Here is a 19,876-nt window from a genome sequence, read left to right on the forward strand (position 1 = left end):
CCCCCCCCCCCCCCCCCGCTACCCCGGACCGGCTCCCAGCCCCTACCCCGGACCGGCTCCCCGCCCGGCCCGGCACCATGCCCCCGGCACCGCGACCCCGGCCCGGCCCCGCACCGGCCCCGGCCGAGCCCGCCCTCCCTCCCTCCCGATTTTCCCGGACATGCCCGGCTTTTGGATATTTCCCCCCGGACAGGGATTTGAACCCCCAAAAGCCGGACATGTCCGGGAAAATCCGGACGTATGGTAACCCTAGATGAGGGGATAGGAGTGAGTTGCATAGAGCAGTAGTTCTCAACCAGGAGTCGGGGGGCTCTTAGGGGGCCTCGAGCAGGTTTCGGGGGGCCTCCAAGCAGCGTCAGCATTAGACTCACTGGGGCCCAGGCAGAAAGCCAAAGCCCCCTGCATGGGGCTGAAGCCCGGGGTCCTGAGCCCCACACTTAGGGCTGAAGCTGAAGTCTGAGCAATATAGCTTCATGGGGGACCCTGTGGCATGGGGCCCCAGGCAACTCACCTGCTTGTTACCCCCTAACACCGGCCCTGGCTTTTATATGCAGAAAACCAGCTATCGTGGCACAGGTGGGCCGTGGAGTTTTTATAGCATATGGTGGTGGTGGTGGTAGGGGGCCTCAGAAAGGAAAAGGTTGAGAACTCCTGCCATCGAGGTTCTTAGATCTCCGCTCCGGAGCCGGAGGCCTATTTGCAGGGGAGCGGCCAGCAAGCCTCAACGTTTCTTCCGTTTGAAAGCCAGGGGTATTTCTGAACGGCGCTCCAGGAGCCTTATGGCCCTGCGTGCCATCGACAGGGCAGAGGAGTGGAGAAAACCCAGTGGAACATCGCACAATCCTGGCAGATTTGGAGTAAGAGGATGGAGAAAACCCCGCTGATTTGGGGTGGGGTGCGGCGGGGGAGGGGAAGATAACGTGGCATAGATTTTTCCCAGATTCCCCTGCTGATTTATGGCACCCCAGGTCAGGCTTCTCCATTGGGAGCAGCACCACTCGTTGCTATGGCAACAACTATTCAGCCTCCTTTCTTCAGGGGTTCGATCTCAGGCAGGGGACGAGCATCTTCTAAGCCCTACAGGAAGCAGCGAGCGTGCGCTTGCGTAGTGGGGGGCGGGGGAAGGAGAATCTAGTTTTTGGCACAAAATGTTCCGAGTTAAGAAAGGGAAGCGGCAGCAGGGTGTTTGAAATAGGGAGATTTTTCAGATCCCAGTTCCTCACTTTGGACACTGCTTCAGCTCATCCCCAAACAGCCACCGTGTTTTGAGAGCCAGAGAAAGGCGAGAGAGAATTTTAGGCCTGATCTCCCCCGCGGTTTAGCCCCAATTTCAGCATTTGGTACAGAACAGCGAACTCCCCAAGTCCAGTTCTCCAGGTCCCCGCTCCTTGTTGAACCCATTCACCCTCAGTGCAAAGCAGGTGCAGCATATGATCAGATCAGAATGGGAGTGTTTTACAGGCACCGTCCTCGGCCCGCCGCCAGATCAGACCAGGACCTTGCCCTGGTGTGACTGCACGAGGCGTGGAGCCATGGGCATCAGGGCCATAACTCCTTGGTGTATTTCGGTCCTCCAAACCTTAACTCTGCAGCACAATCAGAGGCAGACAGCAGCTTGGGCAGACATACCTGAGCTAGCACTGTTAAAAACCGCAATGTAGATGTGGTGGCACAGGCTTCAGCAAGGGCCGTACCAGCATGCCAGGAGCCTGGGTATACACTCGCGTTGCTAGCCCGTGCCACTGCATCTTCACTGCTCCGTTTAGCAGTGCTAGTGCAGGTAAGGTACGTCGACCCATGCTGCAATCACGCCTCGGGTCGCCGTGTGGACACACCGTTAGAGTCAGGATTCCAGCCCCGAGCGCTAATTCAAAAGTCACTTTCTACAAGTATTCCGCTTGGTTGTGCAAAGATCCACCATTTCCCCCCTCAAGAGACTTTCACTAGTGAGCTCTCTCGGTAGAATAACTGCAGGAAGCAAACGCAGCCAAAACACGGTCCTTTACAAAATCCAAACCAACGTTCCGTGGGGGAGGGGTTCACAGCAACCACTCAGCCCTAACTAGGGAGAGAAGTCCCCATTGCCACGTCTGTTAACGGCCACAGCTCGGCTCCCCAGTGCAAACACGAGGGCTCATTCAGACCAGCTAACACAGAAGACATTCACGAATCCACAGCAGCGGGATAAATGGAACAAATAATCCTATGTGAGCATCTATACCCTGCTCTGCAGCCAGAGGTTTAATACAATTTCTGAAACACACATTGTCACATGCAGAGATAAGAGACAAAGGGTTTGGAGCCAGGGACTCCTGATCGCTCACTACAAACATAATAAAAGAAAAGGGGGACGAGAGATACAGGAAATAAATGCTCTGACAGCAGAATGGCTTTTTCACTGATCGTTCTGCTGAGCTTTCAACCCACAGCTCTGGTGGTTGCTTGCTCAGTGTTTCCTGCTCAGTCTGGAAAGCATAAATTTGTCTCAGTTAAGCCTTGTCCTTTCTGGATGGATACAAGCAGACCAGGGATCACAGGGTTAATTACGTACACGTTAAATAAGAATAACGGTGTTAAAAGAACACGACGACTGAGCTCAAATGGCACGAAAGTGAGATAATTCAGATTTCTCTTCCAAAGTCTCCTTGACTCAGGCTCATCCCCCCTCCCACACGTGTGTTTTGTATTATCACATGGGGCTGACCATGAACTTCAATGCCATAATCTACAGTTTGTAATGGATCCAGATGACACTTGTTTGTCCTTGTTTGAAATATTAATATTTCAGCCTTAAACGTAGATTTCTTCCTTCCTTTCTTTCTTTTTTTTTTTTAAATGATGAAGGGAAAAGACAAGAACTTTGCATTTGTGATTAAATACATTCTCGGTGGAGATCACTCTTATTTATGACAGGTTTCAGAGTAGCAGCCGTGTTAGTCTGTATCCGCAAAAAGAACAGGAGTACTTGTGGCACCTTAGAGACTAACACATTTATTAGAGCATAAGCTTTATGCATCCGAAGAAGTGGGCTGTAGTCCACGAAAGCTTATGCTCTAATAAATGTGTTAGTCTCTAAGGTGCCACAAGTACTCCTGTTCTTATTTATGAAGCATCTAACCTGTGCTAGTGAGAGGAACACACAGAGTTGCTTTGCACCAAGCCGTGATCACACCTGGGTGTTAATTTCAAGATCTATTCACTGGAATAAATGCAGCTGTGATGGTGGATTACAGCATTTCCCCTGCTCTTAATTATTTTCAGAGAGGGCTGCATGTCAGGATCCTAAATTTATGATGCTTTCACCATTTCTATGCCAGCTTTTAATGGCCGCTAGTCAAGTGACTTGCCCTAAGCAACCTTTTAAAATAGTCCTTCTGAAAATGCTGCTTCTTTCAAATCCTTCCTCATCATAGCTCACTTAGGCCAGGTCTACGCTACAGCGGTACAACTTACGGCACCGTGGCATAGATGCTTCCTACATGGATGGAAGGGGTTTTTCCATCGATGTAGTTAATCTACCTCTTCGAGAGGCAGTAGCTAGATTGGCAGAAGAGTTCTTCTGCTATTGACCTCGCTGTGTCTACACCAGGCTTAGATACACCTACCTACAGTGCATCATTTTTAAGTGTAGACCAGGCCTTAGTTTGGAGCCTTTCATCACTAATCTCTGCCTATTCACAAACCTGGTCATGTAAATCAAATAACCAGGCATTAGGAAACAGAATAGATGATATGATCTACCATCATCAGTAAAACCACCTTCTCCCAAGAAAAAACAACAAGGAACCCTTGTGGTACCTTAGAGACTAACACATTTATTTGGGCATAAATAAGTTAAGTAAAATATTTATTATAATGTAAAAATAAAATAAAATATGTATGCCCAAATAAATGTGTTAGTCTCTAAGGTGCCACAAGGACTCCTCGTTGTTTTTGCTGATACAGACTAACACGGCTGCCCCTCTGAAACGGTCTCCCAAGAGCCTCTCTCTCCCCCCACCCCATCTGACAGTGATCTCTTGCCACTGCCCCATGTGCTAGCCTGCAAATTGATCTGCAGAGGAAGCCTCCTTCCATGCAGGACCCATTTGAAGTTATTTCAGCTTGCAGGACCTTCCTATGCGTCCGTACTTCACCACACACACGACATTACAGCAATATGGGGCGAGGGGGAGAATTCTCCCCCTCCCCCCAAAACAAAGGCTTGAACCCCCATTTTTCCTACAAACAACCAGCACCAGCCCAAACCGGTGCAACACCCAACAGCTCACCCGTTGTCACAGCACAATGCCTGACAGCCACCTCCAGTTCAGGCCACCCCAATCCCTCTGAATAACTGCAGCATCCCAGAGCATCTGCAAGCAACCCTAGGAGAACAACAAAGCCAGTGCAGGCAGCTCTGGGACAAGGAGCCAGCTAACATGTGCAGTCAATCAGGGGTGGGGGAGAGAAACCGAGGTTTACAAGGGGGGGGGGGGAGAGGGTGTCTTTACGAACAAAGACGAATTATAAAAAGGGGCAAGAAAAATCAACATGAAATAAGCAGCTTCCTGTTAAGAAAAAAGGGGCCACTCCAGGCCCATGTGACAGATGAGGGGGGAGGGTACAATGGGCAGGGTGAATTCCTTATACCAGGTTTGCTCATAATCATCCTTAAGGCAGGGGGGTGGAGAGGGGCAGAATGGATGTAATGGCTGGGCCCCTGTCCAAGGGTCCCACTCCCCCACCCCCAGGAGCCATCTGCCTGGCTCAGCTGAAAGCCAGTTTCAGTTTTCCTTTCCCCTCTGAGCGCAAAAGCTGCTGGCCAGGGGCTAGTTTAGAGGGGACCCCCCAGAACCAGGCCTAGTAACCAAAAGACATAAGGCCATCTAGAGCGCCCCCTCCCCCTCGGCCCGCACCCCTCCTCCCCCACCGGGGCTTGAATCCTCCCCCCCCATCTCCACCCTAGCAGATGAGGTGACATTTTCTCCCTTTGCAAAACACAAATGCGGTGGATTATTTTAGGGGGGGGGGGAATACGTAACGCCACCCCCCTCTTTTAGCATGACCTGCTTTTCTCTTTGTGGGGGTGAGGAGGGGAACCCCCCCCCCCTCCTTAAACCCGCTCCTCCAAGGTCCTCACTTACTTTCAGCCCCTTCTGGTTCATTTCACAGGCAGAGAGTCCAGCTGGCCCTGGTCAGTTTCAGCCACTCTCTGTTGTACCGGGCTTGTTTATTTCCAGGACCAGGGAGGTGGGAAGGAGAAGGGGGGGCTGCCCCCCAACACACACACACACACGGCGGCTCCTGGGTTAGCCGAGTCCACCTACCATTTCTCTGGCAGATCTTGCAGGGGAGGGGCTTTTGTGCTGGCTTTAGATCCCAAATTCTCCCGGAGCAGCAGCAAAAGACACATCAAAAGGCAAAGATGTTACATTGTAGCCATTTTATGTTAAGCAGCTGTCGCGAGACCGAGGGTGATGGTGGAGGGGGGGGGAAGGGGGAGGGATTTGTTATAGGAGGGAAGTGAGGGATTAGATTCCTTTAGCGAGGGGGGGGGGGGGGGGGGGGGGATCTCCTGGAGTTGACAAGACTCCAATACAAACCCAAGAGGCGGTGACTCCAGCGCCCAACCCCCTTGGTCCCCCCTCCTCCCTCTCTGCTCTCCTATCACATGATTGTGTCTCTCATGTGCTTCTATCCTGCTTGTTCTTTGCTTCCTTTTCTCCCCTTAGTTTTTTTTTTTAAATAAGGCCAGAGCTGATGGTGCCAATAAAAAAAAGATCTGCCCAGGCCAAGGGGCATCGGGGCTTTGTTTAGGGCAATGCACAGCATGGCAGATGTGCACCGAACCGACATCCTGCGGCATCCTGACCTTTTGGGTGTTTGTCTTGGGCGTGGGGTTGGCGGCTCGCTTGCAGGTGTTGCTCTGCGCAAGGCCAGGCGGGAGAGACGCCCCCCTGCGCCTGTTCGTTAAGAGCGGCCACGGGATCTGAACCGATCTCACCACAGCCCTGAGCCCGCCGGCAACAAGGTCCATGCAGATGGACCCTCTGCCGCTTCAGGGCCTAGCAGCAAGATTTGCCAAAGAGTTTATGGGATTTAGGCACCCCATTCCTTTCAGCATTCAGTGGGAATTGGACACCTCCATTGCCTTTTGAAAAGCCCACCCTATGCTTACAGTTTAGGTTCTTTAAGAACTTGCTAGGCTTGACTAGGTTGAATTGGCTTGGCTATGTGTACTGCAGACGTCCCTACGGGCCCCAATCCTGTTCGGGGCCACATTGTGCTAGATACTGGACAAAAAGAGAACCATGAGACGGCCTCTGCCCCAACAGGCTTTCACGGATCTTGGAAGACAGAAAAGGGGAATATTAGGTCCTCCCACTTGCCAAAGCCAAAGATGTCTTTTCTCAATATTAAAAGGACCAGCAGCCCTCCCTCCATATCCCCCAAGCCCTGCAGCTAAGCATAATGCTGTGTAAATGCTGTAATTGTTCAGTAAAATCCTGGTACTTTGAGGCCTTAGAAAATGTTCACATGGGGCCCCATACCAGTCTGCGACCCGCTGACCTGGGTCATCCACTAGATAGTGAGGGATTTCCCCTAATTCTCCACTGCTTTGTCCAGTCTAGTTTTCAATATCGCTTAGTAATGGGTCTCGCAGGAATGAGAGGAATCGCTGATGTTTATGTGTTTATTAGATACAGAAGAAACGTCTGGGCCAGATCCTGCCCTAGATTATCTTTGTGCTATTCTTAGTGGGAGCTGTACAGACCTTTCTGAAGGGAGAATAAGCCCCATGTTTAGTAGCTCTGCTCCCTTAAGAGAAATCCTGGTGGCTCTTCTATTCCCAGCTCTCCCATTGGCCTGCTGGGTGACCCTGGCTAAGTCACTTCCCCGCTCTGTGCCTCGGTTTTCCCATCTGTAAAATGGGGATAATGATATTGACCTAAATATCAAGTGCTTTGAGAGCTGCTGATGCAAAGAGCTAGTGACGAGCTAGGGGTTAATATTGTTACAAGGATTTCTGGGATCAGTTTCTGGCTTTACCGCAGACCTGCCGTGTGACTTTGGACAGGCCACTGCTCCTCAATGGAGATAACACCCCTTCCGTCCTTCCCTTCCGTGAGGAGCCATTGGTCATTAATGTACAGAAGATGCTTGGCTCTTACAGCCATCAGCCTCTTGGAGAGGACTATGATTAATGCACAGTAAGTCCTTCTCAGGCATTTGTACATTTTCTGAGTTGCCCTTTGGGCTGAAGTTTCTCCAGTTATTCCCAGACCAAGGGCGAGTTGATCTCTGAGGAAGTTCCATGGGGGAGTTTTTGCTGTTACCAGGCGTGGCTCTAGTGGCAGGGGCAGCGTGTACTACCAAGCAGCAATATAGACTCAGAGACTTTAAGGCCAGAAGAGAAGCCCATGGTCATCTAGTCTGACCTCCTGCATGTTGCAGGCCACAGAACCTCACCCACCCACTGCTGTAACAGACCCATAACGTCTGGCTGAGTTACTGACATGCTCAAATCATGGTGTAAAGACTTCAAAGGACAGAGAATCCACCACTGACATTAGTTTAAACCTGCAAGTGACCTGGGCCCCATGATGCAGAGGAAGGTGAACCCCTCCCCCCCAGGGTCTCTCCCAATCTGACCCAGGGGAAAATTCCTTCCTGACCCCAAACATAGTGATCAGTTAGACCCTGAGCATGTGGGCGAGACCCACCAGCCAGACACCCAGGAAAGAATTCTCTGTAGTAACTGAAACTAACCTTTTCCTTCTGCCTTAGGTAATAGCTTCAGACCCGTCTCCTCCCGATCTGATTTGTCCAAAGCCAGTCAGTTTATAAATAATGAAGGCATGAAAAATCACTGGAAACAACAGCCTACCGTGCACCCTCCCAGGGGGCTGTGACTCCAACAGCTGCCCTGAGATGGGAGACCCAGCTAGGCAGATGTTTCAGCAGCATTTACTGCAGTGATGTGTTAGTGACCTCACTAAGAGGAACCATAGTTGACTGGTGACAGCGTAGGGACCCAAGAGACCTGGTGCTAGCTGCCTCTGTCACTAATGGCATGCAGTGGTGTTGTCACCGTGTCGGTCCCAGGATATTAACGAGACAAGGTGGGTGAGGTAATGTCTTTTATTGGACCCACTGCTGTCTCTCTCACCGACAGAAGTCGGTCCAATAAAAGATATTACCTCACCCACCTTGTCTCTGTCACTGATTGGCGATGTGTGCAACCTTGGGGCAAGTTACTAGGGCCCAGCTCCTCAAAGGGCTTTAGGCACCTAATTCTCATGGGAATTAGGCACCTAAATAACTTTGAGGAACTGGGCCGTCGCTGCACTGTGCCTCAGTTTCCCCATCTGTAAAATGGAGCGGATGCTGCTAATACTAGATGATCCCCACCACGCCGGTGCATGAAGGGTTCTCAGATCTGGGGGACCTGGAGTGCGACACCCATGGCATGGGGGAGAGCCACATCCTTGGCCTCGTATCCCCTCCCTGCAGAATCTCCCCTGCCAGGGGTTTTTGCGGCCTGGTGGGGCAGAGCAGGCCACCTCCTGCTCTTGCTGACGTCTGAGCAGCTCTTTAACAGGGAGACGCTGCTGCTTGAAGAAGCCATGCAGGAGTTGTGTGGAGCAAAGACCAGATGCCCCTGTCTGTTCAGGATTGGGGCTCCCCTTCCCCTGATCGCCATAACCGTGGGGCACTTTCCCAGCTCCCAAGGGGATCGAAGGGGTTGGATCTGAATGTAGCACACCAGGGATTAAAAAATTGCTTCTGCTTCACCTCCTGCCTGGTGAGGATCCGGGCTGTTTCTAGCTGGGCGCATGGTGCCATCTAGTGTAAACTGAAGTGAATTAAAGTGATGTAAAGGTTACTACTGTCCTTCATAGCATTAGAAATATCACATGGTAATGTTCTCGCTGGGCTTCTTGTTTAGTGTTCATGGATGCTTTTTAATTCAACCTAACAAGGAAATTCCCTGACAAAAGCTCCACTGAGGTGGAGCTCAGGCTGAGAAGGGAGATCACCCCCCCGATGAAGAGGGCTGTCGCCCACGAAACCTTATGCTCTAATAAATGTGTTAGTCTCTAAGGTGCCACAAGGACTCCTGTTGTTTTTGCGGATACAGACTAACGCGGCTGCTACTCTGAAACCAGTAATTTAGGGTAAACGGTATTAGGGTTGGTTTCTTATTTTACATGGTGGGTTATGAGCAGGCTTTGAACCCAGCCCCGTCACCGGCAGAGACAGCACAGACCTCGTCCACGGAACTAAGACAGTGGAGATCCTGAAAGGGGCGTGGGGGTGGGTGCACAGTGGAGGCCTGGGGGGATTTGTTGAGTGTGGGGGACCAATCTCTCCCCTCCACGTATTCGGTCCCCCCACCCACAGGCATATTCACTCGGCCCTCCCCACTGCCATTTACTCAGCCGTCCCCTTCTCATCTCCAGCTGAGACGTTTTCCTAAAAGATCGGCTGTAGGAATTATTTGGGGAAGTTCTCTGGCCTGTGGGATACAGGAGGTCAGAGATGATCCCAATGGTCCCGTCTGGCTTTATAAATCGCCATCCTCCCCCAAGTATTCAGCAACCCCCCCCTTGTCTCCTGCCCCCCTCCTTTGGTCTCCCATCCTCCATCTCCCCCCATCCCTGGTCCCCTGCCCCCTCTTTCATCTCCTTCCTCCCCTTCTCCAAAGTCCCCAGAGTCAGTTTGGCAGCACCCTGGGGGGGGGGGGGGACTTCATCTCCCAGCAACCCTGGGCCTGTGTCCTGTCACTCCCCGCCCCCTCAGCGGGAGATCTACCCCACCCTAGAGAGAACTAGCTCTAGGGTGATCAGATGTCCCAATTGTATAGGGACAGCCCTGCTATTTGGAGCTTTGTCTTATACAGGCACCTATTACCCCTCAGCCCCTGTCCCGATTTTTTAGACTTGCTCTCGGGTCACCCTAACTAGCTCCCACAGGCCCTGTGCCTGCATCTCCCCTCATGACCTCGGCGAGTCTGCCCCACCCTAGAGAAAATGCCATCAACCCTCTCACTTCTGGGGTGGAGCATCTACTTGGCAGGCTTGTGGCTGAATGTGAGGGGAGGGGCTCCCGGGGATGGGGAGCAGACCTGGGTAGGGGGAGAGAAAGCGGGACTGGAGGGGTTACTAGTCCGCCGGCTGGCCGGCTTGTACAGTGCCAGGACTGAGAGCCAAACAGTCAACCCTGCACGTCAAGCCAGGGGGTGCAGCAGTACCCCTAGGATCAGCAGCTATGCTGGCCGCACCGACCGCGCCTGCTAGACCTGACCTTTTCATCACCTTCTGCCTGCAGCCGTCCTCAAAGCACAACCAGCAGATTGCAAATGTACACACATTTGCATATATATATTTGCATAACGATACAGCGAAGGAGGAAAGAGGGCTGCAGTGAGGAGTGAAACCCCCAGCCCCTATGGTCTTTACCCTGTCCCCTCTCAGCCATTACAGCCCTTAGAAACCCCCTCCTCCCCAAACATACCCTCCTCTCCTTGGACAGCACCAGCAGGCTCTCTCTGCTCCACTCCCCCACAGAGCACTGGGAAGGGGAGGGCGGACGCCGGGGGAGTCTGAGGCCAGCCTGCAGTGTTTGGAAGAGGTACTTTGGCCAACGGGGTGCCCATAGAGGGCCGCATTCCAGCCGCAGTGGATGCGGCAGGGTAGATACAGCCATGGGAAACGGGCGTGGAGCGGCTGGAGGAATACAAGAGATGGCCTGTCAGTTGGCCCAATCTTCCCATTTCTCTGTTCTGTGGAGGGTGTGTTATAAGATCGTAAGAACGGCCAGACTGGTCAGACCAAAGGTCCATCTAGCCCAGTATCCTGTCTTCCGACAGTGGCCAATGCCAGGTGCTTCAGAGGGAATGAACAGAACAGGGCAATTATCGAGCGCTCCATCCCATCGCCCAGTCCCAGCAGTCCGAGGTTAGGGCCACCCAGAGCATGGGGCTGTGTCCCTGCCCATCCTGGCTAATAGCCATTGACCGACCTGCTGAAGCACTTCGCAACACTGGGAAGATGTCAATACAGAGTTAACTTGGGCGATGGGGTCTCACAAGAAAATTTTCGGTGGCCTCCGAGTGCGGCCACCGACTCTCGCTTGTGGCTGCTCGGACAATTTTTCCTAACACCCTTAATCAACTTTAGGAAAAATAAATAAATATGCTTGTCAACGTGTCTAGACCGTAATCTGTTTAGGTAGGTTTTTATTGCAGCCTCAATAATAAAAAAACTGTACAGTCGTCTCTGTTCTTTACCGGCCCTAAACAGAATAGAAACAAAGAACGTGCTTTGCACGTTCTGGTCTTTTCGTTGTGGTTTCTTTTGCTTTTTTTAAAAAAGGACTTGCTAGCTAGTAAGTCTGTTTCTGTGAAAGGTGATATTTGTATGCTTGTCAACACTGCTTGGCCCCCACAATCACCCGGCACGAAAAGCCCCTGGTGGCCCCATTGGAGAAACACGCACTGCAAGGCGCTACCTGAGTTCCTGGCACCTCACCGGAGTGGTACTCCCCACCCGTGTGTCACCAGGGATATAGCCCACGGTCCCTTGTGCTGCAGGGAGATGAGCCGCTCTCTGATTCTTTCCCAGTGAACTGTGGGAGAATTTATCTGTCCTTCTGAGGGCGTGTGTGTGTGTGTGTGTGTGTGCGCGCGTGTGTGTGTGTAGGGGGGAAAGGAATTGTGGGACGGCATTGGAGGACTGTCAGTACTCAGTGATTTAAGGTGTGTCCTCACTGGAAAGTGGGAAGGTTCCCAGCTAGTGAAACAGCACCTGGGCTCTAACCCAGGGCCAGGGAGCCTGGATATAAGCCCCCTTCCCCCAAGCACTCAGGAGAGAGGGTTTTGTGTGTGGACAAGAGGGGGTGGGGGCAACACCTGGGCGTGAGGCTGGGCTAATGCTGCAGTGAAGACAGACCCAAAGCTCACACAAAGTGGGGCCGGGGTGTGTGTATGGTGGGCAGACGGGACTGATGGCTTGGAGCACACACACACAACTGCCCCCTCTCCTGGGCACAGAGGCATCAGCTGGTACCAGGGAAAGATGAGGCACCAGCACTAAGGCCTGGAGGGGCTGGCCCCTGCCCCCAGCACAGCTCCCCCTCTATGAAATAACCCATCTCAGTCTCCCCCAAACATCCCCGCTCCTCTTCCTACTACCCCAGGTGGTCACAGCAGTATGAGAGGCCTCTGGGATAAAGGGCTGCAAGGGATACCATGGGGGGTGGGTGGGTGGATCAGGCAAGTCTTGGGAGCAGGGAAGGGAGCATGCATGGTATGGGGGAGGTCAGGGAGAGATCGCTATGTTGGGGTTCCTCCAGATTCACGCTTCCCTCTGGTCAGGCCTTCCTGCATTCATGCCCAGCTCTCAGACTTCTGCAAACATCACGAGAGGCCTAGCAAAATAGAAACAGTTCCTCCTGGTCAATGCCGGTGGACAGAGTGCTGTGCTGGAACTCAGGAGACCTGGAGTCTATTCCTGGCTCTGCCACAGGTCTGCTGGGGGACCTTGGGAAAGTCACTGCACCGCTCTGTGCCTCAGTTTCCCCAGCGTTACAAGGGAGCTAACACTACTAACCTCCTTTAAAGGGCTTTGAGATCTATGGAGAAGATGAGCTAACTATTAGATTTCCACCTTGTAGCAAACAGCGTAAGAACCGGAGAAGAGGAGAGAGCACAATTTGTCAGGGCCGAAAAAGAGCCTGGTCTTCAGAGCACACGGAGTGGCCCAGCCAATGAGGCCCCGCTCCACAAAGAGACTTGGGCGTTGTGACGCTGAGCCTGCAAACATCTAACTAGAAACTCACAGGAACACCCTGAACTGGGCACCTCGGGGCCCCGGGTGATAGATGGGTGCCTGCGAATGCAAGCCCAAAAAGCCAGCATGCTGAGCTGGGAGCTGCCGAAGCTAGCCCATGGGAGATGCCAAGGAGAGGGATATGTCCTAAGCCCCATCCCCTCTATCGCGGCTTGCAATGCACAAACTGGGGATGACGGGTGCTCCTTCCCTTAGGCGCCGACTCCGTGGGTGCTTCAGGGCTGGAGCACCCACGGGGGAAAAAAAGGTGGGTGCTAAGCATCAGCCTCCCCTCAGCATCTCCTGCCCGCCCCCGCTGATCAATGGGGGGGCAGGAGGCGCTGGGGGAGGCAGGGGGGAGGAGCGGGGTGCGCTCAGAGGAGGGGGTGGGAAGAGGTGGGGCGGGGGTGGGGCCTTGGGGAAAGGGGTGGAGTGGGGGCGGGGCCTGGGGAGCACCCCCTGGCACATTAGAAAGTCGGCACTTATGCCCCCTAACTTGTATGCAATAGACATGCTCGGAGGCTGCCTAACACCACACAACCAGCAACCAGGAGGCAAAGGCAGCCTGCCCTCCCCTACAACCTTTAGCTCCGTGGTTAGGGCACTCACCTGGGACACCCCCCCAATTCAAGTCTCCTCTCTGGCCCAATTAATATTGGGTTATTCGGTTATTTCGTTAGAACGGAACAACTTAATAGGAGCGCTTGTGGAGACCTACAGCAGACTATCTCACACTACCTGTGTGGGCCCAGGTGTTACCGACCACCCACAGAGACCCCCACTCCCAGTTTACACGGACGTCCGGTCAGAAAAACCGGACCGAGGAAAAAGTTTTAGCCAACTCCCAAGGACAGTTCTGCCGCCTTGTTTCTCAACAAAAACGACTCAGCAATGGAATGTGAGACGATTTCCAGCCCAAGTGCGGAGGGGTCTGCGCTGAGAAGCTTTCAAACCATTCGGAGAAAAATCCCAAAGCCCATTTCCCAGATCCTGAGGGCGACATTTGCACGAGAAGCACAATGCAAATTCGGAACAATTTCCCCCGCAGCGTCAGTCTGTGTCTCCTACTTTACTGGGGTGAGACTCATGAAGATCAATCAAAACATGCTGCCATCAGAAATCCTCCGACGATATAAGGTGAACATCCATTCACAGTCAACCCAGCATACGAAAGAAAGCAAAATTCTCCCTTTATTGATCTGCTAATTTGGGGCAGTCCAAGCTCTTTATTAGTCATGACAAATCCCTACATCCGTTGAGCCAGTGTTTTGGAGCATCCCAGTCAACCAGGGCTGTACGACCTGACTTGCCTGAAAATAAACTCCCCTCCCCAAAGAAAAATTGGCTCTCAGCACTTCAGTGAAATATTCCCCGTGACTTTTTCCCCGGGTACTCAGATAACAGCAATACACACACACACCGTTCTGTGGCACCGGGTTCCCTGGGGTGTCACTTTCTCGCCTAGACCCGTGTTGTTCTGGAGGTAGCGTTGTTAGAATTCCCTGCTGAACACGCATCCAGATCCCCTGTGGGGCCCACGTGGTTTGGCCGAGCGGTTCAGCATAGCGCTGCGCCGCTCAGACGTATCGAAAGGAGACTGTACCTGAGTTATCATGCGGGAACGGCTGGTTTCCTTGCTCCACACCCTCCAGCAAAATCTAGATACAGAATCGTCTTCTTTGAGGTAACTGTGCAGTCTCAGAAGAGCATCCCCATTGTGTTGGTGCCAGGGTTTGTACTAAGGTGGGAACCACCACCTTGGAGGCAAGAGTTCCTATATCACAGCGGGGGGGCCTGAGGAAATCAGTCGTTAACCATGGCTGGGATTAACCGTGGCTGAAATTCCTGGGGATTTTGGATCCCCCATCTCCGCTTTCCCCGCAGCTCCAGGGTCAGGATTCAATGTGCAATAGCAACAACGTAGGAGTGCTATGTGCCGAGTCCCACGGTCAACATCACCACTGCTATAAGCGAGGACAACATTATTCTTACTTACTACTTGTACTCGTCCTGTCCCGCTGTGCTAGGAGCTGTACAAATGTGTAACAAAGAGCCGGTGCCTGCTCCAAAGAGCTTACAATCTTAACTCGCGACAGAAATCGGGGTGCAGGTGACTTCCGCGGCCAACGCAATGTTGCTCCAGGTCACGGACAACAGCAGAGCAGCAGAGCCACGCAGCAAGGGAAAGGAAACCGGAAAGGGAGTCGAAGCCCGCGGTAAAATGGCAGCTTCAGCAGAAGGGCACAACAAACAGCTGCCCAGCAGCCATCTGGCGTTAACTCCGCCCCCACCCGACGTTAAATACAAGCGTAATTGACAACGCCTGGGCCTGGGAATCCCAACGACGCTTGTGCCATAGTTTCTGCATCATGCTTGGTTGTTGAAGAGCTGTCCATCTGCTACACATCTGGCCTGCAGCTGTCCCTCCCAGTCGGCAAGGGGAGCCGGTGCTCACCGGGCAGGGCCTGTTTTCTCTTGATCAGAAGATGCGGTTGGATGAATTCATTCATGTCTCTCTCTGCTCCACCCGTCTGGGCAGCCGGCGGACCGAGGCTCGCTCAGATCTTCTTCACGTAATTCCCAGGGAAGAGCCCTTCTTTGCCGTGCAGCCGACCTTTCCACCATCCGGAGGGATCTGGAAAAAAGCGACGGGATCATGATTATTCAGTGCAGGGCCCGAGCAATGCCACTGGCGTGGTATTTGTGCCCTGCCACCTCAGTCTTACTCGGACAGGGGTGTGCGAGAGACAGGGAGCTGGGTACATGTCTGTGTTTGGTTGGTGGGCTTTACGGCAGAGTTGTACACGTACCCAAGGTTCACGGTTGCAAGCCTACATAGGTACAGCCCAAACCCAGGGCATAGCTCAGTTGCTCCCTGGCTGAGAGCAGCCTTTTAAAGGATTGTTACTCATCCCTTTTTAGGAAGGGGTTAGAAACTATTTGTTCAATATAACCTTAGCCGGCAAGATTACCACCCTGGGAAAACCATATAACAAAATCCTATGGCCTGTATTGAAGTGCTCTGGCCTGGGTTACGCAGGAGGTCAGAAGAGAGGATCGTATCAGTCCCTTCTGGCCTTAGAAATCGATGAGTGAAAGGTTCTCCAAACAGATCGCCTGCCTGCCAGCTACAGAAATACAACTGCGCACCTCATCAACCCCTCCCAGCGGCTCGCAGGGAGCAAACAAAGGCCTCTGAGGCTATGAGCAGACTCCCTGGGGAAGTCAGATTGTCCTTGGTAGTTCACACTTCCCCGACATCGTTTGTTAATTCCACGACCACAACACGGGAAAGATGATTGTACACACCGATCCCGCAGGTGCATTTTCCTTGGTCAGAGGCAGGAAGCCAGGGTATGTCCTCAGCCCTATGTTGCTCTGCTTGTCCTCTGAGGGTCCCGCTCCTGAACAAGTATTCAGGACGGCACAGTCAGCGAAGGGCAGCGGGGACCCTGAGATTGAAATACTCCCTGATGGCTGCACCCGATGGCTCCATTACATTTTTCAGCCTCTGCAAACAGGTTCCATGCTTCCGCTAAGTCCTTTGGTCTTGATTCTTCATTTTGGTTCTTTAGTCTTTTTGTCCGTCTGAGGCATCCATCTGCAGGTGACTCCCATCCTCCCCCGTAACCCAGTTTAACAATACTCTGTTGGGTGCCGTGTCCAGGTTCCTTTACCTAAACAGCAGCCTCTCCCGTGATTGTGAGGTGACGCCTCAGGCCAATGCTTTGGCGGGCAGAGAGGAAGCATGTGGAATGTGCCCGACATAAGGATCCAACCCACACCATGTGGTGGATGTCTCCTCTGCTTTATGACTGTGCAGTGAATGGGCGAAGTGCTGCATTAACCCGCCAGGCACACACAGATATACTGAAGATAAACCAGCCGGACGGTACGACGAATAACGTGTTGCTCATGAGAGCACAAGCGGCTGGCACTGAAGCCCCGATGGCAGAGGACAATTGAGATGAGCATGTTCCTAATGGGCCTTTTGAGAGGTTCTTAAGCAACTAAGCCATGGAAAAGGCTCCCAAGAGAGTCCAAGAACCATGCAAAGCCGCTAAGCGGGCAGCCAAAAAGCGTGTAATGTCCCATCGCCCTGAGAAAAGGCCACACGGGACAGGGAAGAGGGTGTCCCAGCTAGCTGACAAAGCCACATCCCTCATGCCAAGGCCACCTGCATTGAGCAAACAGCACTGAGCAGGATCCCACACTCTCTGGACATCCCTCATGATGGCTTGTGTGTTGCCCAGACCCAGGGAAGGAGGGACCAATAAAGAAACGAGGACGAGGCCAGTCAGCCCCAGAGACACCTTCTGATCCCCCGGCCGCCCCGCTTGCAGAGGTGGAAGGAGGCTACAGCAAGGCGGGGTTGCTGCGTCCATAGACTCCTCTCCTTTCCTTACATCCCTCCGCCCGCTGGGCTGCACTGCCCGCCCCTGCTCAGGTGTATGAGACGAGGGTGGGGGCGCAGCAGGTGCCTCGTACATACCTTCCAGCAGGATGTCGATGACGTCGCCGACGTTGAAGCTGAGCTCATCCACGTCCTGCCCGATGTACTGATAGAGAGCTTGGCAGCACGGGCCGGTGACCTTGGGCTGGGGCTTGGGGCGTCCCGCCGGAGGGGGCCGTTGGTTGACGCTTCTCTTCCTCTGCATGCTGGAGGGGCAAAGAACAAAAGGCACCCGCTCAGCGCGGGCCGGGCAGGGGTCATGCAGCAGCAGAACGCGGCGGGAACAGGGCAGTGGGGACCCAGCACGGAGAGCAGGCTCCTTCCAAGGGCAGGAGGGTCACAAGCTTCTGTGGGTGGATTCCCCAGACCCCCCGCCCCTCCAAACCGGATCCTGACCCTGAGCATACCAAAAGGGAAAGAGGCTTTCCAGAGGGGCACACAGGTTAGAGCTCTCTTTACTTATTCCCTAGTGCCACTGTCTGGACTTTCCCCCGAGGTCTCCCATTCCCGGGCTGCATGGGCACTGGTAAGGTCACCGCCCAGGGGGTAGAGCTGCAGGGGAGAAGGAGGTCTAAACAGCCTCTTCCTCTTGGCTCCTCTCTGCCAGGGCACACAGCCCGGTGCTGGAGAGGTGATGCTGATCTCCCGCACCATGATGAATGGGCAGGCTGCGCTGTGTCACGGCTGAATGCAGCAGGAGGGAACTGATTAAGAAAAAAGAGAGCAAATGTCCCAGTGCCCAGCTCCGAGGCGAGGGAGAACCCAGGGAGTGGCATTGGTAGCACGCAGTCACTCTAACCAGCTGGCGCAGAGGGGCCCGACTTTTGCAACACCTACCCTGCCACCCCTTGGTCGGGCACATTCAGGAACTCCAAGTTTTGCTCCGAGGGGGGTCGCGCCTTGGTCCTGCGGCTCACGCCCTGTTTGGGCAGCATGGCGGCGGGAGGCCCCTGCGCCTGTTTCTGGGTCATGGAGTACATCTGCTCCCGCTGCCGGTTGTCATTACGGGGGAACTGGGCAGCGCCGTTCCTGCAGGTCCCTGAAAGAACCACCAGACGGGGATCGGTTACCCTGGAATACTTCACACCCACCCAGCCAGCCGGTGACATCCGCAGCCTCCCATTTCCCAGACAGGGAAACTGAGTCAGTGGCCAAGCCAGGACTAGATTCCAGTTGTCCTGGTTCCCAATCCAGGGGCTGCTGGACATTGGGCCCGCTTCCTTTTCCATCTGAAAAGGTAAAGCCAGGACTAGATACCTCCTGAGGTCTCTTCCAACCCTAATCTTCTCGGATTCTATTCTCTGACTTGGATTAACCCCTCCGTGGACACTCAGCGCACTTCCGAAACGGGGGGCTCTGCTGACGTGCCTTTGCCCAATCTTGACCCTTTCATGTGAGCTTTGGGGCTGAATTCACAGCGCTGGAGCCAGCCCTCTCGTTCTCCACCGAAGAGGGACAGTTCCAGGCAAACTGCCACCTCTGACCTGGGCCCCGTAGGGCGGAGATGGGAGGTCAGCGTCCGTAGCTGCAGCTTGGCCCCTCCGTGGAGACTGGCCCCAGGCCTGCCAGCCAGAACCAGCGGAGAGAGTTGTTTTTTTGCAACAGGGACACCTGCTCAACAGGGGCTGGTCTGAGAACTAGCAACTCGTTTCACATGTGCCACTGAACAGCCGTCCGACGGCGGCAACTTTGGGTGCCAAGGGGCAAACTTCTGTCTCCCTGTCTCAGTCCCCGGAGCCATTCGTTCCTGCCCTCACCTCCCACTGAAGGTTTGCCGGGGGATGGCCCCTGAGCGCCCCCAGGGGGCGGGTAGCCCCGAGGGGTCATGTTCTCAGGGTGCAGGGGACCCTGCAGAGAGCCACAAGCCCTGATGTCCCGGCTGGAACGGACACAGGTTTACAGCCCCGGACGGTAACTTCCAGCTGGCTCCAGGCCCTCTTGGGGGTTCTGGGGTCGCCATCGGATCAGCAGGCTCCCCGGGGCGCGGGTTGGCTCTCACATGGCCCCTGAGGCAGTGCCCCCCTTTGGCTCTGGCCGCCTCACCTCTTGGGGCTTGTGGGGCACCTCTGGAGGGCGCCGGTTGCTTGCGGTGGCCTTTGCTCTGCTGGACCCCTTTCTTAGTGGGCTCTGTTGGGAGAAAAGAGAGCAGGGTGGATGGGGGCTGGGCCATATTGGGCTCTTTGCAAACCATGGTCGGCCAGTAAAACCTGCCATTCCTCCACCTCCTAATTCACCGACCAGCTGCACCGCTGCCCCTCGGCGGCATGTCCCCCTTTCACAGTCGGCAGAGGGGAAAATCCACTCCACCCTCCACAGAGCCCCCAGACTAAAATAATGACCCCCCCCCACCAGCCATTTTACAACCCCACGCCCCTCCCAGAGCTGGGGATAGAACTCAGGTGTCCTGCTTCCCAAGCCACACCCCCCCCTCTAACCACTAGACATCACTCCCCTCCCAGAGCTGGGGATAGAACCCAGGTGTCCTGCTTCCCAAGCCCCCCTGCTCTAACCACTAGACATCACTCCCCTCCCAGACCTGGGGATAGAACCCAGGTGTCCTGCCCCCCCACCACTCTAACCACGCGGGACAGAGTCCTGAAGCCCAAAT

At 54.0% G+C, this 19,876-nt stretch overlaps 2 protein-coding genes across 5 annotated transcripts in view; both read right to left on the minus strand.

Annotated features, from left to right (window-relative positions):
• ZNF414 (zinc finger protein 414) overlaps nucleotides 1-5,470 on the minus strand; it is a 26,089-nt gene extending 20,619 nt beyond the window's left edge. For 2 of the 4 annotated variants that reach the window (XM_034755426.1, XM_034755424.1), the window contains exon 1: nucleotides 5,127-5,269. In XM_034755426.1, the coding sequence (XP_034611317.1) occupies nucleotides 5,127-5,147 (21 nt within the window). In that variant the 5' untranslated portion in view covers nucleotides 5,148-5,269. Of the gene's footprint in view, nucleotides 1-5,126; nucleotides 5,270-5,309 lie in introns of those variants that run through there. The other 2 variants (XM_034755427.1, XM_034755428.1) reach the window with 2 other exon arrangements.
• Nucleotides 5,471-13,981: 8,511 nt separating this feature from the next.
• MYO1F (myosin IF) overlaps nucleotides 13,982-19,876 on the minus strand; it is a 40,788-nt gene continuing 34,893 nt past the window's right edge. The window contains exons 14-17 of the mRNA XM_034755592.1: nucleotides 19,312-19,395; nucleotides 18,106-18,307; nucleotides 17,308-17,474; nucleotides 13,982-15,450 (exon numbers count right to left, since the gene is read on the minus strand). Of these exons, the coding sequence (XP_034611483.1) occupies nucleotides 15,374-15,450; nucleotides 17,308-17,474; nucleotides 18,106-18,307; nucleotides 19,312-19,395 (530 nt within the window). The 3' untranslated portion in view covers nucleotides 13,982-15,373. The remainder of the gene's footprint in view (nucleotides 15,451-17,307; nucleotides 17,475-18,105; nucleotides 18,308-19,311; nucleotides 19,396-19,876) is intronic.

Source organism: Trachemys scripta, chromosome 22 (genome assembly GCF_013100865.1).
Source record: "Trachemys scripta elegans isolate TJP31775 chromosome 22, CAS_Tse_1.0, whole genome shotgun sequence".
Lineage (NCBI taxonomy): Eukaryota > Metazoa > Chordata > Testudines > Emydidae > Trachemys > Trachemys scripta.